Here is an 8087-nt window from a genome sequence, read left to right on the forward strand (position 1 = left end):
CCTTTCTGTACAGTTTTACTGGAACATGGGAAAGATCACAGGCTGAAATGGCAGTTTGGAAAGGTTTCTATGATGTGGCCCAGTTGAAGCAGGAAACCAGCGGTTGAAACAAACTCCAGAAGCAGTTTTGACAGCTGTGAAGCTCCTTGCTGCACTGAGCTGCTGCCTTCACAGGGTGACGTGTTAGTCTCAGTCGTGTCCAGTTCTTGTGACTTCGTGGACTATAGCCTGTCCATGGAGTTCTCTAGGCGAGAATACTGGAGTGGATTGCCATTTCCTCCTCCAGGGGACCTTCCTGACCTAGGGATCAAACCCGGGCCTCCTGCATTGCAGGCAGATTCTTTACTGCCGAGCCACCAGGGAAGACCAAGGCTGACAGGTGAAGGCTATACAGATGACCGTGAACAACATGTGGTTTTAGGGCACTGACACCCATATAGTCAAGCATCTGCACATGGCTATCCAGTTGGCTTTCTGTATTCAGTTTCACATCCATGATTTCAAACATGGACCATGTTGCACTGAGCACATATTTACTGAAAAATTGTTTCACACCCATGTTCAAGGGTTAACTGTTTTGAAGGTGACAGCCTGGGGGTGGTTGGCTGTCTTCAGCTCGGTCGTCTGAATCAAGGAGAAGCCTCCTCACAGGAGATGAGGGTGAATCTTGAAACCAGCCTCTTGAGTCTTCCATCACTTGTCGCTAGGATTGACACACCTCTCGTGTATCCGGGGAGTGGAGAAGCTTGGTGAACCCCTCGTGGTTTAAACCAACATTTACCAAATGCATTTGCTCTGAATTCTGTCCAGCACCAGGCACTAAGGCAGCAAAGCACAGTGAGAAGTGATTTGGAAAATCCAAAGTTGGGGTTGGAATTCCTCTGCCCAGCCTATGGCAGAGTCCCCCATCCTCAGCTGCTGGGAGAGCCTTGAACCCTGGAGCCGTGGGGCAGCCTGGGCTGAGGGGTCCCTCCATACCACCCTGGCTGCCTCCTGGATAGGGCCTGGGCCTCTTCCGGCCAGTCTGCTCTCAGTGGGGTGGGGTCAAGCTGGAGGGGCTGGCTGTGTGCTCGAGGCCGAGTGAGCTGCCTGCTAATGGGGCTGGGCCACCCTGCGCTGCTCCCTGAAGGCTGGACAAGGCTAGGATTGTTTCCCTGCTCCCTTTGTCTCCCACACCCCGCCCAGGCCTGGCCCGCCTGCCTGCCGCTCCTCTCCCTCCCTTTGGCCCAGCTGGCAAGAGCCAGGGATCCGCCCGTGGAGCCCAGGGCCTGCCGACCCTCTGGCTTAGGAGCGCCCGTCAAGCTCTGGGTAAGGAAGCTCACCTGGGGGACTAGAGGCAACGCACCTGCTCCAGCTGCACGCCGCACCTCCCTCCCCCCCCCCCCAATTTCCTTGGCTACAGCTGACTACTCCAGAGACCTGACCCTAGTGCTGAGGGGAAGACCCTGAGGGGAGCTAGACCCCAGCATCGTCCTGGTCCACCCCTCCCCGAAGTAGCTGGGCTGCACTCAGGGTAGGTCAGGATACCCCCATCCCCCTCTTGGGAGGGGTCGGTCATCTATCTCGGGTAGTTTATTGGATGCGGTCCGAGGCTTGTGGGGTCTTAGTTCCCGGACCAAGGATGGAACCCAGACCCTCGGCGGTGAAAACACGGAGTCCTGATCACTGGCATGCTAGGTCGCTTCAGTTGGGTCTGACTCTGTGGCCCCAGGGACTGTAGCCCACCAGGGAAGTCTAATCACTGGATGGCCCCGGAATTCCTGGGGGTAGATACCTTAAAGCTCAGCCGGGGTGCAGACTAGGGACCAGATCTGCCTTGTGTCCAGCAGGGTCCCCAGCATCCAGCTCAAGGGCAGAGGCTCGGGGTTCGGGCTGGCTGTGTAAGGCCCGGAGTGTGTGAGGCACAAACAGAGCAGGCAAAGGAACAGCAGCAGGAAGAGGGGTGGGTCTGGGCTGGAAAGTTTTCGCCTGGAGAGGTGGGCGGGGTGTCCTGTTCGCCCTCCTCCCAGGGCAGTTCCACCCACCCTGGTGGCCCAGCCCCTCCACTTGTGCCAAGGAATGTGCCTGTGAGAGGCGGCCTGGGAGGCAGGCGGGGCAGTAGAGCCGCGGCCACCCGGAGGCAGCACACAGGTCTGAGGCTGAAGGGCGCGGGGCTCAGAAGGGACAGGGACCGGAACACCCCCGGGGATGCAAGTGTAGTCGTGGAAGAGCTAGGCTTCCCCCAGTTCCTTGCCCCACCAGTGGGCATCTGGCCTTTCCCAGAATTCTTCCTAAGCTCCCTGAGTTTTCTGTGCTCAGCCCAGGCACTGGGGGCCAAGGGGCTTTCTGGCGGCGGCGGTGGCGGTGTGCCTGGGCTCTCTCTGTGCTGTCCTTTGTAAGTCAGGGTTCTTCTGAGACAGAAATTTGGGGTTAGGGACTTGGATCCAGGGTTCCTGAGGCAGCCTTCTGGCTGAGGAGGCCACTCCACTCCTGATGGATCAGTCCCTCTCCATGGGGGAACTGAGTGGCCCCAGGTTAGGCTGAGGAGGGGCTAGGGTTATGACCACTGGGGAGAGCCTCCCCAGGCCTGAAGAAGCAGCTTGGTGGCCAGCTACCACTGCACGCATGCCTGTACACAGCCCACCCTGGGACTCAGGGATGGGGTCCAGCCTGGGCCTAGGTGAAAAGGGACCCATGGATGGGGGCAGATACCTAATTCCCCTCTGCCCTTTGTCTCCAGGTCAACGTGGAGGTGCCGGGCCACCATGCTCAGTCTCAAGCTGCCCCAACTCCTTCGAGTCCACCAGGTCCCCAGGGTGAGGGATTCACCAGCTCCTACTTCCCAGGGTGCTGGCTGGCCGGAGGTGCTTCTCTTTGTGCAAGTGCAGAAATCTTTGCTACAGGCGACCTCATCCCTGTCATTCTGGTGTAGGGCTCCTGTTCTCTAAGGAGCAGGGTTTGTGACCTGCTTCCTGGAGCCCAGAACGCTGCTTTATCTGGAGTCCCCAGCCTCAGAGGCCGTGTGTCCACCGACTCCCAACCCCATCTGGTCCCCTCCCTCTGCCTCTTCTGTTTCTCACCTGCTCTCTGGGTTCTGGAACCTGTGGTGAGATGGGGTTGCATTTAGTTTGGCTTTGGCACCATGGTGATCTCCAGACCATTCCCTTCAACCCTGCTTCCAGAGATCTCTCTTGGAGAGAAAGGGTGGAGCACAGTGACTCCCCTCTTCTCCCCCCACCCCGCCCCCACCAACTACCCTAGGTGTTCTGGGAAGATGGTATCATGTCTGGCTACCGCCGCCCCACCAGCTCGGCCTTGGACTGTGTCCTCAGCTCTTTCCAGATGACCAACGAGACCGTCAACATCTGGACTCACTTCCTGCCCACCTGGTGAGGGAGGCTCTGTCCCAGGCTTGGGCCTCGAGCTCAAGGGGGTACTCAGGCGGGCCAGGACTGCCTGGGCCCACGGGCTGCAGTGGGAGTCGCCGGGGCTCCGGTGGCCTGAGCACGTGCCCGCCGCAGGTACTTCCTGTGGCGCCTCCTGGCGCTGGCGGGAGGCCTGGGTTTCCGGTCGGAGCCCTACCACTGGCCGCTGCTCATCTTCCTGCTGCCCGCCTGCCTCTACCCGTTTGCATCGTGCTGCGCGCACACCTTCAGCTCCATGTCGCCCCGCGTGCGTCACATCTGCTACTTCCTGGACTACGGTGCGCTCAGCCTCTACAGCCTGGGTGAGCCCCACGGCGCGGAGGGCAGGGGGAGGGGCGTTTCGGGCAGGGCGGGGGTGTGGCACGGGGGTCCTGGGGCGGGGCCTCAGTTCCCGCCCCGCCCCCAGGCTGCGCCTTCCCCTATGCCGCCTACTCCATGCCGGCCTCCTGGCTGCACAGCCGCCTGCACCAGCTCTTCGTGCCCGCCGCCGCACTCAATTCTTTCCTGTGCACCGGCCTCTCCTGCTACTCCCGGTGGGTTCTCGGCCAGTGGTGAAGGGGAAGGCGGAGGGGCAGACCAGGGCGCCCACAAACACTTGGACACCCAGGACCACTGGGTGTGCCTGCGCCCCACTGCTCCTGAACAAAACTAGTGGCTGCGGGGCCGTTTACTGAGGCCTTAGTCTGCCCAGAGCCTGTGCACCAGCGCCACCCCGGCTGTCTCTCCCACAGCGACCTAAGCGGCACGCGTCTATCCCCGTTTCATAGCTGTTGTCACTTGCAGAGGAGTTATGTGGCCTAAGGGCTTTCGAAGCCACTAAACATTCCATGGTGGCCAAGGGTCCCCTGCCCTCCTCTCACCCCCCATCCCAGCACAGTGATGGTGACCAGCCTTTCCCTCTTGCCTCCCAGGTTCCCAGAGCTAGAAAGCCCTGGGCTCAGTAAGATCCTCCGCTCAGCCGCCTTCGTCTATCCCTTTCTGTTCGACAACCTCCCGCTTTTCTATCGGGTAAGGCTCCTGCTTTCCTATCCTGACCCTCACAGTGCCCAGTCCCACCCCCTCGAGCCCTGACCCCAGCCCTGCCACCCACCCTCCTAGCCCAGCATCCAGTCCAGCTGTGCACCCCCCCAATCCTCACCAGATCCCAGACACATGATGTCCAGCCCCAAAGCCCCTCCCTGCCAACCCTGCTTTTCCTTTGCCAGCTGGGACTGTGCTGGGGCAGGGGCCGCAGCTGTGGGCAGGAGGCGCTGAGCACCAGCCACGGCTACCACCTCTTCTGTGCGCTGCTCACTGGCTTCCTCTTTGCCTCTCATCTGCCTGAGCGGCTGGCACCAGGACGCTTTGACTACATCGGTGAGCGCAGACCCGGCCTGGCCTGGGGGGAGGTCAGGGAGACAGCTCCCCAGAGCCCTGAGCGAACTAAGCAGAGTGTTCCTGGCAGGGCCCTCAGGTTAACAGCAAAACCAGCAGCACGTATGCCAGGGGCTCTGTGAACAGCAGCTCACTCATAGTTGCTGATAACTCTGGGAACCTTAGGAAACCCTGGGTTTCTTATTCCCAGTTTTAGGGGAGTAGCAGGCCCAGATGATGGGATGCTCGCCATGGATCACAGTACGAATTGGGGCAGCCCTGGGGGTTGGGTATGTGTCCTCACCTGCCCACCCTCCCCACAGGCCACAGCCACCAGCTATTCCACATCTGTGCAGTGCTGGGCACACACTTCCAGCTGGAGGCGGTGCTGACTGATATGGGATCTCGCCGAGCCTGGCTGGCCACGCAGGAACCGCCCCTAGGCCTGGCAGGCATGGTGGCCACTCTGGGCTTGGCAGTGGCCGGGAACTTGCTCATCATTGCCGCTTTCACAGCTTCCCTATTTCGGGCCCCCAGTACATGCCCCCTGCTGCAAGGCGGCTCACTGGAGCGGGGTACAAAGGCCAAACTGCAGTGAGGTCCCAGCTCTGGAAAGGGTCTGCCCTGGAAAGAGGCAGAGGCCAGGCAGGCCCTCATGTAGGGGAGGAGCCCAGACCCAGGCCTGATAAGATGGGGGCACATCTGAGCCTGGAAGCAAGGGTGGCTGAGGACAGAGCGTGGAGGTGAGAAGGGAACTGGGAAGACAGAGGTGAGGAGAGGGCCTGGGAGGCTGGGAAAGAGCAGGAGGCTCAAGGAGGGGGCTCTTGATGGGCTTGGGAGGTGCTGAGGGTCTGAGAGGGGAGGTGCGTGTGTCCAGGCTGGAGCTGCCCCACCTGCCATGGAAGGCTGGGGTGGGAGGCGCTGGGTCCTTTTATCTGGTCCCATTTCTGGTGCTCCTGGAATTTCTGCACAGCCCAGGGAAGAACTAACATGGCTAACCCAGGCCCCCCCCCGAATGCTTGTTAACCCAGCTGGGAGGCCCGCTTGTGCCCTACCCCCAGACCAGGCAGCGCTGGCCGCTGGCAGTTCTTGGCCTGTGGCCGTGAGGGCATCTGTCCTGGTCCCAACCGTGGACTCCGCATCCAGGCCTCTGGGATCTGGTCTATTTGGGTGTGTCATGGATGGGGCAGTGGGTTGAGGTGGGGGGAGGGTGCTGGGCTAGAGAGGAGAACCCTAGCTAGACTTTAGGGAGCTACCGTCAATGCTTCTGGAATCAGGCAGGGATAAATAAATAAATCAACAACAGATTTTGGGAAACACTTTCTGGGACTGAAAAAGGGAAAACCTCTGGCTCCACTCGCCATCGTCCCAACGCCTCCTCCTCACACTCCACAGATGGACAAAGAATCACAGCCCCAGTTCCTCTTCTGGAGTTTATTCTAAAGCAGTGGGGATGACGGGGAGGGGAGGGGTCCTGGAGAGAAGCCAGAGCTGGGGGCTGCCAGCCAGGTGGGCAGGGCTGCAAGCTCTAGATCGGGCCGTAGAAGCGCCGATAGGCCTCCTGGAAGCCGATGTGGTCAGCTAGCTCGTCACAGTCAGGGTTGAGCTCACACACCTCCCTCTTGGGCTCCAGCGGATCTGGGTAGGGGACTGGGGCTCTGAGAACCCACCACACCGGGCATCAGCCTCCATGCAAAGTGCCCGCCCCTCCTCCCACGGGACCTGGGGCTCCAGGGTGCCCCCACAGCAGCCGCTCCTCCCAGCCCATCCTGCAGATGCAGGGCCTTGGCCCAGCACCGCCCCTCCTCTCACCCCAGCCCATGATCCAGGTAGCGCCTGAGTCTCTTCACCACCTCGCTGCCCTCCTGCTTGGACACGAAGGCTGTGGAGCACAGGGGCAGGGGTCAGGTGGCTCCCAGTTTGGGTGGGTAAGATGAGGAGCAGGCTGGCCTTCCTGAGAGCCAGATGGGAGGGAGCAGGAGGGGAGAATGGGACTGAGAGGACTGGGGTAAGAGCGGGTGCTGGGAGTGGGCAGCACCCTCGGAGATACGGGACATAGCCCCCGTCCAGCCACTTCATACCTGCACCTTTGCCCGACTCTGCATCACCAGGCTTTGCATCTGCAAGGAAAAGGAGCCCAGTTCACCCCCTGCTCATCCCTAGAGCCCTCCCCACCCTCCCCTGCCTCTGGCAGCTTGCTCTTCCCTCCTCTTCCTCCACAAGGAGAGAAGGGGGCAAATGGATTAAGACTACAGAAAGCTAGTTAGACTGTCACAGGGACTGCCCGTGGAAGGGGTGAGGAGAGCGTGAGTCCATGGCACTTACTCTCCCAGCTCCCATGGGCTGGATCTGGGGCAGGGGTTGGGGCACTCACCTGCCCGGCCAGCGAGGCAGAGTGTGGCCAGGGCCAGCAGGGTGAGGAGCATGGGGGCTCTCATGGTGTGTCTGTCAGCGGCTGCGTGGACTTGGCCAGTCTGCTTCTCCCAGCTTCCAGCGCCGTTTTATACTCTCTGGGCTGTGCCCCAGAGGCAGGGGTGCGGGCGGGTCATGGGGGAGTCTGCCAGGGCTGTTTGGGGCTCATCCGCCTCAGCTCTGTCGGCCAAACCCCAAAGGAGGTTGTGGTTGGAGCTGTGGCTCCCTGGGCAGGCCCCCAGAGTGATGGAGGAGGGTTCTCCTCAATCCAAGACTGCCAGCCTCCAGAGAGGGTCCCCAGCTCCTCCCCGCGGGGTCGCCCCAGGTCCCCCAGCCCGTCCTCTCCCTCTGAGCCCCAGCCAGTTTGAGCCATCAGTGGGGCAGGCTGGGAGGGGAGGATGGGGAGCCTAGAGAGGAAGGGGGGCCGGGGGTCTAAAATAGAACCACGCGGAGTCGGGCTGCAGCCTCTCAGACTGTGATTTCCACCACTGGCCCCGTGGGCAGGAGCCAAACCCCAGGGAGGGCGGGCCTGCTGGCAGATGCCCTCATTCGCCCCGTCCTAGAGAGGCCTCGACAGCGGAGCCGGCTCGGCTCTGTGCAGGCCCTGGGCATCAGGACACGGGAAGGCGTTGGGGCAGCACGGGGCCAAGAGCCAAAAGCCAACACGGTGGGGCCGGGCCTGAGGTTAAGGACAGCCCTGCGGTCTGCCACCGGCCAGGTGGGCCCCAAGCTGAAGACCTCCTTCCCCGTGCTCCTCACAGGTGGGGACACAGGGTCTGCGTGGGGCAGGAAGATGGAGAGCACCCCTGGGCTCCTGACCACCCCATCCTCTTCCTGCCCTCACAGCCTCCTCAGTGCCAACCCTGGGGACCTGTCCTCCAAGGGACAGAATATCCAGCTGGAAAACCCGAGAGCTGC

General features: G+C 61.4%; 2 protein-coding genes and 1 long non-coding RNA gene across 7 annotated transcripts; 1 reads left to right on the forward strand and 2 right to left on the reverse strand.

Moving 5' to 3' along the window:
* Window positions 1–511: 511 nt before the first annotated feature.
* Window positions 512–2036, reverse strand: LOC123333970. Its single transcript, XR_006551608.2, has 2 exons — window positions 1775–2036; window positions 512–819 (listed from the first exon to the last, which is right to left on the reverse strand). It is a non-coding gene; the product is annotated as an uncharacterized LOC123333970 (long non-coding RNA).
* Window positions 812–6062, forward strand: PAQR6 (progestin and adipoQ receptor family member 6). Of its 5 annotated transcripts, none has more exons than XM_006051989.4 (8): window positions 1171–1308; window positions 2720–2843; window positions 3241–3368; window positions 3501–3706; window positions 3811–3937; window positions 4316–4412; window positions 4610–4760; window positions 5081–6062. In XM_006051989.4, exons 2-8 carry the CDS (start codon window positions 2745–2747, stop codon window positions 5353–5355), a joined length of 1083 nt encoding a protein of 360 aa, XP_006052051.1. In that variant the 5' UTR covers window positions 1171–1308; window positions 2720–2744; the 3' UTR covers window positions 5356–6062. The 5 variants fall into 5 exon arrangements, with proteins under 5 accessions (XP_044800183.2, XP_006052051.1, XP_006052052.1 ...); XM_006051990.4 differs by having other exon boundaries at window positions 2720–2795; XM_025287683.3 differs by lacking the exon at window positions 1171–1308 and adding an exon at window positions 1471–1513 and having other exon boundaries at window positions 2720–2795.
* A 117-nt stretch (window positions 6063–6179) lies between these two features.
* On the reverse strand, window positions 6180–7608 carry LOC102415210 (bone gamma-carboxyglutamate protein). Its single transcript, XM_006051988.4, has 4 exons — window positions 7132–7608; window positions 6839–6877; window positions 6570–6639; window positions 6180–6415 (listed from the first exon to the last, which is right to left on the reverse strand). The coding sequence occupies exons 1-4, from the start codon at window positions 7193–7195 to the stop codon at window positions 6286–6288; spliced, it is 303 nt and encodes a 100-aa protein (XP_006052050.2). The 5' UTR covers window positions 7196–7608; the 3' UTR covers window positions 6180–6285.
* Between the last annotated feature and the right edge of the window lie 479 nt (window positions 7609–8087).

The sequence above is a fragment of the Bubalus bubalis genome, chromosome 6 (genome assembly GCF_019923935.1).
Source record: "Bubalus bubalis isolate 160015118507 breed Murrah chromosome 6, NDDB_SH_1, whole genome shotgun sequence".
NCBI classification, from domain to species: domain Eukaryota; kingdom Metazoa; phylum Chordata; class Mammalia; order Artiodactyla; family Bovidae; genus Bubalus; species Bubalus bubalis.

Excerpts from the sequence above, each read along its gene's own strand:
- LOC102415210 (XM_006051988.4), bottom strand. The coding sequence starts at position 7,195 with ATGAGAGCCCCCATGCTCCTCACCCTGCTGGCCCTGGCCACACTCTGC. Across the intron at positions 6,640-6,838 it reads AGAGTCGGGCAAAGGTGCAG|CCTTCGTGTCCAAGCAGGAG; the intron begins GTATGAAGTGGC and ends TGTGCTCCACAG. Across the intron at positions 6,416-6,569 it reads TACCTGGATCATGGGCTGGG|AGCCCCAGTCCCCTACCCAG; the intron begins GTGAGAGGAGGG and ends GTGGGTTCTCAG.
- PAQR6 (XM_044944248.2), top strand. The coding sequence starts at position 1,096 with ATGGGGCTGGGCCACCCTGCGCTGCTCCCTGAAGGCTGGACAAGGCTA. Across the intron at positions 1,309-3,240 it reads GAGCGCCCGTCAAGCTCTGG|GTGTTCTGGGAAGATGGTAT; the intron begins GTAAGGAAGCTC and ends CAACTACCCTAG. Across the intron at positions 4,761-5,080 it reads AGGACGCTTTGACTACATCG|GCCACAGCCACCAGCTATTC; the intron begins GTGAGCGCAGAC and ends CCCTCCCCACAG.